Raw genomic sequence first — 13,361 nt, 5'->3', positions numbered from 1 at the left:
ACTAAGGCTCTGGGAAAGCAAAATGGCTCCTCACCTGCCAAAAGATATTCAGCAAATTATCCACTCCCGAATCCAAATGCCCCCCTCCCTTCTGAGCCCCAGTGTGCCTAAACAACATTTAGCGCCCACATGTTGGCATTTCTGCAGTGATGAGAGCCCACCTAGTTTACAGGTGCGTGTCTCCAGAAGCACGAGCTGGGCATAATGTACTGGTCACTGCAACGTACTGGTCACTACAGTGTACTGGTCACTACGCCAGTTTGCAATTTTCATTTAGCAACATCCACTGCTGCTTGTTTCTGAAAAACACTTATGGATTCAAAATCGTCACTACATCTGTTGATAAATTCCCAAAGGGGTATAATTTCCAAAATGGGGTAATTTGAGGGGGGATTCTGCATTTCTATCACTTAGAGGCTCTTTACATAGAATCCACAAACTATTCCAGGAAAATCTGAGTTCCAGGAGACAAAGCTCCGTCCCTCCTGAGTCTCTCCACATGGCTAAGCAGTATTGCACAGCAACATATGGGGTATTGCCATGTTCAGTAGAAACTGTGGGACAAGTTGTGGTGCCATTTTTACCCATTGCGCAGTGTGAAAATGTAAAACTTGGGGCTAACACAATCTTGGTGATAAAAATGTAAATTATTTTATCTTCACTGCTCAATGGTATAAAAGTCGGTGACACACCTGTGGTGTCAATATGATCACTGCACCCCTAGATTAATTCATTGAGAGGTTTAGTTTGTAAAATGGGGTCACTTATGGGGGGTTCTGATGTGTTACATTCGTAGAGCGGCTGAGGTGGTAACATGGCACACAAACAAGTGAAGCACAATCTGCACTGTAATATGGGGCTTCTTCCCTTCTGAGCTTTGCACTGTGCCTCAAAAGTAGTTTTCAATGACATATGGGGTATCGGTAAACTCAGGAGAAATTGCACAACAAATTTTAGTGTCCATTTTTTCCCTGTTACCCTTGTGAAAATGCAAAATTTGGAGCAAAAGAAGATTTTTGCCGGAAAAATTAGATTTTTTTTTTATTTTCACAGCTTAACGTTATAAACTTCTGTGAAGTACCAGGGGGTTCAAAGTGCTCAATACACATCTAGATAAGTTCCCGAAGGGGTCTGGTTTCCAAAATGGGGTCACTTGTGGGGGGGGTTTCCACTGTTTAGGCACATCAGGGGCTCTCCAAACATGACATGGCGTCTGCAAATTATTCCAGCAAATTTTACATTCAAAAAGTGAACTGGCGTTCCTTCCCTTCTGTGCGCCTAAAGAGTAGATTTCCCCGACATATGGAGCATCGGCATGCTAAGGAGAAATTGCACAACACATTGTATGGTCTATTTTCTCCTGTTACCCTTGCGAAAGTTTGGAAAAAAAAGAAAAAGAAAAAAAAAAAAAAAAAAACAGTCTAAAGGAAAATTTTTCTGAAAGTAATTTTCTTTTTCCTTTCACATTCCAAAAAATCCTGTGAAGCACCTAAAGGGTTAATAAACTTCATGAATGTGGTTTTGAGCACCTTGAGGGGTGCAGTGTTTAGAATGGTGTCACCTTTGGGAATTTTCTGTTATATAGACCCCCTCAAAGTCACTTCAACTGTGAGGCAGGCCCTAAAAAAAATAAATAAATAAAAAAAAAAAAAAAAAAAAAAAAAAAAAATGGTTGTCAATTTTTAATCCTTATAATGTCTTAACAAAAAAAATATATATTTTTCCAAAATTTTGCTGATGTGAGGTAGACATGGGGGAAATGTTACATATTACCTATTTTGTGCGATATTACTCTCTGATTTAAGGGCATAAAGATTAAAAATTTGAAAATTGGGAAATTTGTGCCAAATTTCCGTTTAATTCACAAATAAACGCAGTCATATAAAAAATGTTACCACTATTATGAAGTACAATATATTACGAGAAAACATTATCAGAACCACAGGGATCCATGAAAGCGTTCCAGTGTTATGACCTCAAAGTGACAGAGGTCAGAATTGTGAAAATTGGCCTAGTCAGGAAGGTGAAAACAGACTTCAGGGTGAAGGGGTTAAAAGACTATAACAACAGCATAATTATAGAGGACAAAGAAAAGGCTGAGATGTTAAACAGATGCATTTCGTCCGTGTTCACCAAAGACCTGACCAGATAGAACTAGTTTAAACAGAAGAAAAAGTACGCCCACGACTGAGCAAATGAAAGAGTGACAAATCCCCTGGCCCAGATGGCATTCATCCATGGATACTGAGGGAGCCGAGCTTGGGAACTGACAGACCGCTGTATCTCATATTCTTAGACTCTCTTGTAACAGGGCTGGTGCTACAGGTTTGTTGGATGTGGTTCCGATATTTAAAGAAAGGTAAGAAGGTGGAGCCAGGTAACTACAGTCCGGTAAGTCTGACATCTGTAGTGTGACATATGAGGGCATCATAAGAAATGACATGCAGAGATATATACAGAGAATAATATAATAACCGACAACCAGCATGGATTCATGAAGGATACGTCAAGTGACAACATGCTGTGTTTCTACGAGGAGGTGAATGCAGATCTGGATGCTGGTAATGCCGCTGTGATGTGATTTATCTGGACTTTATAAAGGCATCTGATCCTGTACCACTTTAACAGCCTTATACTGAAGCTACAAAAGCAAGAACTGTGGGAAACTATATGCAGATGGGTAAGGAACTGGCTAAATGGCAGGAAACAAAGTCATCATAAATGGTACGTTCTCTAAATTATCATCATCATTATTTATTTATATAGCACCTATCATGATCTCTGCAGGCAGAGATCATAGCAAGCCTATAGAGGGACAAGCTCTCGGAAGATGGAACTATACTGACCATGAACTAAGCCTGCCGCGCAACTAGAAATAGCCAGGTAGCATTTCCTATTAATCGCTAGATGCCCAGCTCTGGCCTAAGACCTAAATAGCTAGCAGAGGGAAATATAAGACCTGGCTCACCTCTAGAGAAATATTCCAAAGAAGACAGTAGCCCCCCACATATAATGACGGTGAGTTCAGATGAAACAACAAACGCAGCAGGAAAATAGTCTTAGCAAATTTGAGGTCCGCTTACTAGATAGCAGAAGACAGACAGTATACTTTCATGGTCAGCAGAAAAATACTAACAAAACACCATCCAGAGATTACCTTAAACTCTGGCATTAACTCATAACGCCAGAGTAGCAATCCCTGATCAACGAGAGCTTTCCAGACACAGTAACAAAACTTCAGCTGTGAACTGGAACAAATAGGCAAAATGAAACATGGACAAAAGTCCAACTTATCAGTAGTTGTCTAGAAGCAGGAACAAGCACTGAGAGGCATCAGATAACATTGTTGACCGGCAAGAAACCACCAGAGAAATGAGCTTAAATAGCGACACCCACTACTGATGGAATCAGGTGAAACAGGAAAGAGGATGACAAGTCCAATTCCACAAGCGGCCACCGGGGGAGCCCAGAATCCAAATTCACAACAAGCACCATTAATTCCATGGTGCTGTACATGAGAAGGGGTTTCATCAAAATACAAATATCACTTACATTAAACAAAACTAACAATGACAGACTGATACAGAGGGGAGAGGACCCTGCCCTTGCGGGCTTACATTCTATACGCTTTCTCAAAACAACAACCTCAAACCACCATCTCCTAAACCATGCATCATAAGCTACTCTGACAATGAGTGCTAGCCAGGGCCCAGATTATATAGAAGATGGGAGTGGCTAAAAGTGCACAGCTGGGAACCTTAATGCAGGAAAGCTTCCAGGAGCTCTCAACAGAGCAGGTTAACCCCTGCACTGCCAAAAAAAACTTGCACAGTTTAATATGAAGGTGAAGTGCTTCTAATCAGGGCAGAAGGAGAAACCCGACGCTGTCGTCTGGCATCTCTGCCGCAATAAACCCGTGACGGATCTGTATCGAGGGCAGTGGGGACAGCGAGGATCTGTACCGAAAGTAGTGGGGACGGCAAGGATCCGTACTGTGAGCAGTGGGGATCGCAGGTATTGGTACTGGGGCTGATTATTTTTAATCTCTTTATTAATGACCTTGTGGATGGGATTGAGAGTAAAGCCTCCGTCTGATTCTTAATTTTATTCTTTGCTGATGACACCAAACTATGTAGGAAACAAAAATCTAACCCTGACATTACAATATGATCCGGATAAGATGTCTGAATGGGAGAACCCTGGCAAATTAGATTAATGTAGATAAATCTAGAGTAATGCACCAAGGACAGAGTAATCCTATAGCTTCATATAAATTAGACGGGAGAATACTCGGGACCACAGAACGGGAGAAGGACGGGGGATTCTAGTTACAAAGCTGAGCAGCAGCACTCAATGTCAAGCAGCAGCTGCAAAAGCAAACAATATTTCAGGGTGTATAAAAGATAAAGTCCTGCAGATCCCAATATATTGCTACCCCCTTATAAATCACCTCTGAGGCCACATCTAGAATATGGGATCCAGTTTTGGGCTCCACATTTTAAAAAGGACAATCAGAAGATAGGGTCAGTTCAAAGGTGGCAACTAGATTAGTAAGCGGGATAGAGGCCTCTCCTATGATGGCATGTTGGAAAAGTGGGGCTTGTTTAGTTTAGAAATGAGATCTCCTTTGAGACGTCTTTTTTTAATGTATAAATAAATGTGTGGTCAGCACAAAGGACGGCACAGGACTTCTTCCTTCCAAAGACCCTGCAGTCAGACTGTGAAGGCCGACCACAACAAGAGGTAGCAATGGCCGACACTATAACAGCCTTTATACGAGTGCTGGAGGATTTCCTCAGTACACAGAACATTGTGGGTTAGGAATAATTTGGAGACAAGGTGTATAAATTGGTGGCGAAAGGTTGAACTTGATGGACCGGGGTCTTTTCTAAACCTATGTAACAGTCATGATGCAGGGAATTGACTGGTTTGGTGCATTCAGTAGACCACCACGACGCAGGGAGGAAATGGGTCAGGTGACCGCCGTGATGTAGGGAGAGGAATAATAGGGGCAGAAGACCATTCAGACACCAAAGGCCTGGAGCTAGGGGACAGTGCTCACCTTGATCCCTGGAGTCTGTCTCGGAGTGATACACGTCATTCTCCCGTTTTACTTTCATCGGACGTTCCCGTTTTCGTGCTCGACTTCCTGCAAGATACCGTCGGGTCACATGACAACAGACAAGGCGCTGTGCCATCCCACAGCTAGTTCCTCCCCGGTGATCGCTCCACAAGGCCACATCACCCACCGCACCCGATTATGAGATAACGGTCACACGAGCCGCATATAGACCTGACCTCGGATAGGTTGTCCTCTTGTCGTCTCTTTTTCCGGGATGATTTCCTCCACCTCATGTCGTTGTATTTTTAGAAGAATGTCCGGAACGAGGACAACAGCACCTGTCAGTGCGACACGAGACATGAAGAGGTCACACGTCCGCGGTGGCGGCAGCCATGATGTCCACATCTCCACACATTGTCTCCACCACCGAGCACTATACACTGACCGTGCGGTGATACGGCTCGCACTCACTTGTTGCCGGCTTGCCGCGCTCACGATCGCTGGACTTCTCGATCTTCACCAGCAGATTTGGGTTCAGGATCCTGTAACCTGGAAGGAGGAAGAAACGTGAGGCTGCGGACGGAGCTCTGGATGTAGAGTACACGTGGGAATTCCATGCAGCCTTGGATGTGAATAATGACCGAACGCAGATTAGGATGTCACTAGAGCCATTGATGGGACTGCAGAATAAGTAGTGAACGTGGCTGTGGGTGTAACCAGTGGGATCTACTTGGTGGTGTAGATGGGACTTGTTCTCCCGTCATCTAAGCTGGGACCATAGTTAGAAGTGTGACTGGAGTAAATGCAGCTCTAGATGTAACTGCAGTTACGAAATGGTCAATTCAACCTTACATGTGACAAGAGGGAAAAAAAAGCCATGACCCTTCTATATGGAAGAGGCAGAACTTGAGGAACGGACGCAACTGGACTGAAAACCAATCGTCCATGAAAAGCATCACAGCAGGTGTCTGGAGAACGAACACTGCGCGTTTCAGATCACCGAGGCGTCTCCAACACTGATCGTTCTCTGTGTGAAAGATAACATGCCCCTGTATACTGCAGGGAATATGATGGTGGACACAATCCGTGCAGAGCAAGAAACTACGGACAACACGGCCGCTGCCGACACGTCTCATCTGTGCGCGAAACACAGTCCCGTACTCCTGACAACTGACTGCTCCGGCACTGGGCAAAATGATCAACGGGGGGGAATGTGTGCAAGCATCGCGTACATCACTACTATATACAACCCCCCCCCCTGCTATATATACACGCCCCCCAAAAAAAAAAAAAATATTATATATCCCTACTACAGTCATTGCCAAAAGTGTTGGCACCATTGAAATTGTTACAGATGATTATCACAGTTCCCCATGTTTTGTTATAAACACGTTTATTTCCTTTGTGTGTTTTGGAACAACACAAAACAGAGAGAAAAAAAAATGAACATAATTTCACACAAAACCCCAAAAATGGGCCAGAAAGAGCTGTTGGTGCCCTCCTACATATTTGGTTGCACCCTTTGGAATAAATAACTGCAATCCATCGCTTCCTATAACCATCCACAAGCTTCTTCTTCCTCTCAGCCGGGATCTTGGACGTCTCTTTTTACAATCTGCTCCCGCTCTCATATTTCTCAGGGGATCTATGGGATTTAGATCCGAACTCATTGCTGCCACTTCACAACTCTCCAGCGCTTTGTTTCCATCCATTTCTGGGGACTTCTTGAAGGATGTTTGGGGTCACTGTCCTGCTGGAAGACCCATGACACACACTCAGCTTCCTGACATTGGACACTACATTGCCACCCAAAATCCTTCGGTAATCTCCAGATTTCATATCTTGCACACAGTCAAGGCAGCAAAACACCACCCCCCACCCCAAAAAAAAAAGAAAAAAAAAAATCTATGAACCTTCACCATATCTCACTGTAGGTACTGTGTTCTTTTCTTTGTAGGCCCCATACCATTTTATGGAAACAGTAGAATGATGTGCTTCACCAAAAAGCTCTATCTTGGTCTCATCTGTCCAGAAGACACTTTCCCAGAAGGATTTTGGCTTCCTTACATACATTTTGGCAAACTGCAGTCTAGCTATTTTGTCTGGGTCCTCATGGGTTTCCTGCCAAAGGGTTACATTTAATTCACATGTGGATGGATAAATCACGCTGACACTGATGCCTCCTGAGCCTGCAGGACAGCTTGAATTTCTTTGGACCTTGATTGGAAATGCTTATCCACCATCCGGACTATCCTGCGTTGCAACCTTTCATCAATTCTTCTCTGCCGTCCACATCCATGCAGATTAGCTACAGTGCCATGCGTCGTAAACCTGTGGACAAAGAAACACCAAGATCTCTGCAGATGGACTTGTAACCTAGAGATTGTTGATATTGTACACCAGTTTTGGCTCTCCAGTCCTGAGACATTTCTCTTCTTCTCCTTGTTCCGATCTCCATTCTAAGGGCTCATACTCACCTGCGAGAAACTCGGATAAGTCTCGCACGTCAATACCCGGCACTGCACCCGGCACTCAGGAGTGGAGCGTGCAGCTGCATGTATTCCTATGCGGCCGCACGCTCTGATCTGAGTGCCGGGTATTGAGGTGCGAGACTTATCCGAGTTTCTCGCAGGTGAGTATGAGCCCTTAGTGTGGCGCACACAAACACGCAATGCAAGGATTGAGTCAAATTCTCCCTTTTTTTTAATTTTAATTTTAGGTGTGACTTCCATATTGCCACCTGTTACTTGCCACAGGTGAGTGTGAACATGCATTCAATGCTTGAAATAAAATTCTTTACCCACAACTTTAGAAAGGTGCCAAGACTTCTACCGGGCCCATTTTTTGGGTTCTGTGTGAAATTATGTTCAATTTGCTTTTTTTTCCCTCTATTTTATGTGTTGTTCCAAAACACACAAAGGAAATAAACCTGAGTATAACAAAACATGGGGAACTGTGATAACGTTCTGGGAGAAATACTTCATTTACTGGAAGAATTTCAAAGGTGCCAACACTTCAACAACATGGGTGTATATATATATATATATATATTATACACACACATTAGGTGAATACAGCCGCTATGTTGTAGGATCAGGTTTGTGGCTTTTCCTGTCTTCTTTCTACGTTGACTGGGATTTTGTGTTGCAGCCTCAGGAGGCTCAGTTATGGGTATAAGGAGGGGGAAGGCATTCTTGGTTACACCATGGTGAAGGCGTATCCCAGACACCCAGTATGTGACAGTTCACAGGCGTGACGGACTCCTTGTTGGATCCCTGGCTCCTCCGTCCCCGGATCATTATGCAGCTGCCAGCGACACATGGCAAAGCCGACTACTGCACCTTCTTTCTGGAGCGAGAACCAAGAATAAGTGTCCACAGGATAACACATGTGGATTCAGTTCTGGGAGCAACTAAGAAATGAACCTAACCTGCAGCTCTGTGACTGGAGAACAGCCAGTGTGTGCGCAGCTCTGGGTGTGACTAGAGGATAACAATTGTGCAGTGACAAGAGTAAAACAACAGTGACAGCAGGAGCTGTGCAGTCAGGGGGTGCAGTGCCCAGTAGCCTCCACTGGAGGGAGCTGTCGGCCTCTCACCCAGATCCTGCAGGACGCGGTGAATCTCCTTCATGGCGTTCCTGTACAGTTCTCGCTGCCACTCCTCCATCACGTCCCAATCCTCCTCCTCAAAGCAGGCGGCCACGTCGTGAAACGTCACCGTCACCTGAGGAGACCAGAGAAGATGAAACGCTGGTAGACGAGGAACCACAAGTCACAGAACACTCGTCCTCCATTCCTACCATGGCAGAGAGCGAGTCACATGTCGTCTTCTCCGGAAACGTCTCCATCATCGTCCGGAGTCATCTGCGAACAGACTAGAATGTCACCTCCTATAAGAAGCCGTCCCCGGGGTCCTCAATACCCCCCAAAGGGCCGCCCCCGGGTCCCCTCCCCCTATAACGGGCCGTCCCCGGGTCCCCTCCCCCCTATACCGGGCCGCCCCCCGGGTCCCCCCCCCCTATAACGGGCCGTCACCGGGTCTCACCCCCCCCTATAACGGGCCGTCCCCGGGTCCCCTCCCCCTATACCGGGCCGCCCCCGGGTCCCCTCCCCCTATACCGGGCCGCCCCCGGGTCTCCTCCCCCTATACCGGGCCGCCCCCGGGTCTCCTCCCCCTATAACGGGCCGCCCCCCGGGTCCCCTCCCCCTATAACGGGCCGCCCCCGGGTCCCCTCCCCCTATACCGGGCCGCCCCCGGGTCTCCTCCCCCTATACCGGGCCGCCCCCGGGTCTCCTCCCCCTATAACGGGCCGTCCCCGGGATTTCCCCCCTATAACGGGCCGTCCCCGGGATTTCCCCCCTATAACGGGCCGCCCCCGGGTCTCCTCCCCCTATACCGGGCCGCCCCCGGGTCCCCTCCCCCTATAACGGGCCGTCCCCGGGTCCCCTCCCCCCTATACCGGGCCGCCCCCCGGGTCCCCCCCCCCCTATAACGGGCCGTCACCGGGTCTCACCCCCCCCTATAACGGGCCGTCCCCGGGTCCCCTCCCCCTATACCGGGCCGCCCCCGGGTCCCCTCCCCCTATACCGGGCCGCCCCCGGGTCCCCTCCCCCTATACCGGGCCGTCCCCGGGATTTCCCCCCTATAACGGGCCGTCCCCGGGATTTCCCCCCTATAACGGGCCGCCCCCGGGTCTCCTCCCCTATAACGGGCCGCCCCCGGGTCCCCTCCCCCTATAACGGGCCGTCCCCGGGTCCCCTCCCCCCTATACCGGGCCGCCCCCCGGGTCCCCCCCCTATAACGGGCCGTCACCGGGTCTCACCCCCCCCTATAACGGGCCGTCCCCGGGTCCCCTCCCCCTATACCGGGCCGCCCCCGGGTCCCCTCCCCCTATACCGGGCCGCCCCCGGGTCCCCTCCCCCTATAACGGGCCGTCCCCGGGATTTCCCCCCTATAACGGGCCGTCCCCGGGATTTCCCCCCTATAACGGGCCGCCCCCGGGTCTCCTCCCCTATAACGGGCCGCCCCCGGGTCCCCTCCCCCTATAACGGGCCGTCCCCGGGTCCCCTCCCCCCTATACCGGGCCGCCCCCCGGGTCCCCCCCCCCTATAACGGGCCGTCACCGGGTCTCACCCCCCCCTATAACGGGCCGTCCCCGGGTCCCCTCCCCCTATACCGGGCCGCCCCCGGGTCCCCTCCCCCTATACCGGGCCGCCCCCGGGTCTCCTCCCCCTATAACGGGCCGTCCCCGGGATTTCCCCCCTATAACGGGCCGTCCCCGGGATTTCCCCCCTATAACGGGCCGCCCCCGGGTCTCCTCCCCCTATAACGGGCCGCCCCCGGGTCCCCTCCCCCTATAACGGGCCGCCCCCGGGTCTCCTCCCCCTATAACGGGCCGTCCCCGGGATTTCCCCCCTATAACGGGCCGTCCCCGGGATTTCCTCCCTATAACGGGCCGCCCCCGGGTCTCCTCCCCCTATAACGGGCCGCCCCCGGGTCTCCTCCCCCTATAACGGGCCGTCCCCGGGATTTCCCCCCTATAAAGGGCCGTCCCCGGGTCACCGCTGAGTTCTCACCCGGCTGCTTGGACTCCGGCTCTTCTTCTCTTTCACATGAACTCGGAACCGGAAATGGCAGGTATGTCAGCGCCTGCGCACAGAAGATAAGAAGGTGTTAATAGATCACGTGATTGCCCTCAATGGCCGGATGTTGTTGATAGGCGTGGTTTGTGTAGAGCCCGCCCATATATGTATATATAGCTGCTCCGGCAGCGGTTTCGCGCCAATAGAGCCGGGCGGCCGCACTGTGTGGTTGTTTCGCTCTTTAGGGGGCGTGTGTGTGCGGGCAGCGCCCTCATCAGGCGGAGCGGTCACTGTGGATGTTGCGTCTTCTCTCTTGTTCTGTCAGGTTTGCGGTGTGAACAGCGCCATGAGGCCGTGTACGCCACACCGTGTACGCCACACCGCGCCTCTCGCTGCCGTCACTTTCGCTCTCGGTTATTAGTAATTTGTACTCAGATTATTTCGTCCTGATTAACCCTTTCCCCGCAGCCTGTCACGTATCGTCCCGTCCTCGAGATCCGCAGTGATCGTCGTCCGGACGGCGCCGCAGGCTGTGTGCACGTTGCAGATTTCCTGCGGATCCGCAAGTGATTTACAGCACAATGTAAATCAATGGGGGGGAAAAAATGCTGTGCTAATGGTGCTGAAAACTCCGCAGATTCAAAAAAGGACCATGTCCATTCTGTTTGTGGATCTGCTGCGGAGTTGGGTGCGAGAAACGCTGCAGATCGGGAGGAGGCTGAGTGTGTGTGTGCGTGGGGCTGTGGGTAGGCAGGCATCGTCCGATAGGACTACTAGTCCCATCCGGCTATGTCTTCTACAGTGACAGCTAGCCGGATGATGGGATAGTATAGTCCCATCATCCGGCTACCGTGTTCAAGTGTAAAAAAAAAAATATATATATTACATACACACATATAGACATACAACATAGAGTACATACTCACCAATCACCTAGTCCCCGAAGCCATCGATCCCCTGTAAGAAATCTAGAAATAATGAACCAACACTATACTCCCTGATCCGCAGTAATCCATGTAATAGTGTCCCACGACAATCTCCCGTGGAGAGCAGCGACATCAGCTGATGCGACCGCCCTCCAGGGGCTCCGGTGACACAATGACGGAAGGTATCCTTCCGCACTGTATCCTTCCGCCGCTGTGGGTACAGTATAGTTCATAGTGGGGCCCAGCTGCATGGGAAAATTCTCACGCAGCAGTGCCGTAAAGTGAGAGCAATGAACTCACTAAACCCTTAGTGATCACACTGCAGGAGCCATTGTCTCCTGTCACTGTGTCTCTGAAGGTCTATAGAGCGGTGACATCACCCGATGTCACTTGCTGTATAGGGGAGACCGTGGTGGGACAATTGTATTGGACTGCGTCAGACAGGTATACGGTTGGTTTACTTTTTGCAGGCGATCGCTGGCCTCGAGGATTTAGGCGTGGTTGTAAATATGGTGAAATAAAGATAAAAAAACAAAAACAAAGTATTTTAAACTCTTTCACTACTATAGGATTAGTAATGGATAGGTGTCTTATTGACGCTTCGCCATTACTAACCAGACTTAATGTCACCTTACAATACAAAAGGTGACATTAACCCCTTATTACCTCATATGCCTCCGCTACAGGGCAGTGGGAAGAGAGGGGCTAAGCGCCAGAAATGGCAGCTGGTATTTGTAGCCAGGGAGGGGGCAATATCCATGGCCCCTTCCTAGGCTGAGTATCAGCCCACACCTGTCTGTGTAGCCTGGCTATTAATTATAGGGGGACCCCACAACTTTTTTGTTTTCCTTTGGGGGGGGGGGGGGGGTCCCCTATGTTAATAGCCAGTAAAGGCTAAAAATACAGCTGCAGGTTGATATTCATAGCCTGGGGAGGGGCCATGGGTATTACCCCCTTCTCAGGCTACAAACATCAGTCCCCCAGTTGCTGGCTTTCCCACTCTGGACTTGAGAATTGCGCGGGAGCCCACGCCATATTTTTCCATCTTTTAAAATTAAACAGATATTGCGTTTAAGGCCGGAGTCACTTGTGAGAAACTCGCACATCAATACCCAGCACTGCCACCGGCACTTGGGTCCGGAGTGTGCGGCTGCCTGTATCTCTACGTAGCTGAACGCTCCGGTCCGAATGCCGGGTATTGAGGTGCGAGACTCGTATGTCTCACAAGTGTGACCCCAGCCTAACGCAGATTTTGTGTGTCTTTATTTAACTGTATGTATCGTTTTATTATGTTTATTACTAAACGTTGGGCTTGGTATTTATCTATCTTCTATCGATCATCTAGCCATCTATAGATCTATCTGTCTGTGTGTATAAACACTATTCTTCAGTGGAGTATGTAAGTGAAGAGGTTGGACAAGAAATTACATCACAATTTTTTTTTGTTGAACTATGTTAGCTTTATTTAGGTTACAAAAAGGCAGACAAATCCGCATGGAAAAAACACAGCAAATCCGCACCTGCGTTTTTTGGCAAGAGAGAGAAGAACCTGCACAGAAAATTCCACAGGCAAATCTGCAAAGTGTGCACATACCCGCAGGTTCCCACCTCGCAGAAGGGCGCAGGGTGGATTTATGAGATTTCTCGGCAGCGTTATCGCACTTGGTAGATATCAAGTTGTTGGAGCTCAGGAAACAAAGTCATCACAGCTTTCTGGTGTAATTTACGGCTGGAGAACATTTCTGGCCGCTCCTGGGCTCTGCCGTTTCTTGAGGACGCCGCTGTGCAG

General features: G+C 49.1%; 1 protein-coding gene across 1 annotated transcript in view; it reads right to left on the bottom strand.

The window, feature by feature from the left end:
- Window positions 1–13,361, bottom strand: part of LOC143804095 (uncharacterized) — a 40,916-nt gene that overhangs the window by 9,400 nt on the left and 18,155 nt on the right. Inside the window, exons 9-14 of the mRNA XM_077281831.1 lie at window positions 10,641–10,713; window positions 8,864–8,922; window positions 8,661–8,787; window positions 5,534–5,611; window positions 5,299–5,400; window positions 5,063–5,149 (exon numbers count right to left, since the gene is read on the bottom strand). Of these exons, the coding sequence (XP_077137946.1) occupies window positions 5,063–5,149; window positions 5,299–5,400; window positions 5,534–5,611; window positions 8,661–8,787; window positions 8,864–8,922; window positions 10,641–10,713 (526 nt within the window). The remainder of the gene's footprint in view (window positions 1–5,062; window positions 5,150–5,298; window positions 5,401–5,533; window positions 5,612–8,660; window positions 8,788–8,863; window positions 8,923–10,640; window positions 10,714–13,361) is intronic.

Source organism: Ranitomeya variabilis, chromosome 2, assembly GCF_051348905.1.
Source record: "Ranitomeya variabilis isolate aRanVar5 chromosome 2, aRanVar5.hap1, whole genome shotgun sequence".
In the NCBI taxonomy this organism is placed as follows: domain Eukaryota; kingdom Metazoa; phylum Chordata; class Amphibia; order Anura; family Dendrobatidae; genus Ranitomeya; species Ranitomeya variabilis.
Note: the sequence above shows the minus strand (reverse complement) of the source record. Positions and strands in the feature narration are given on the sequence as shown.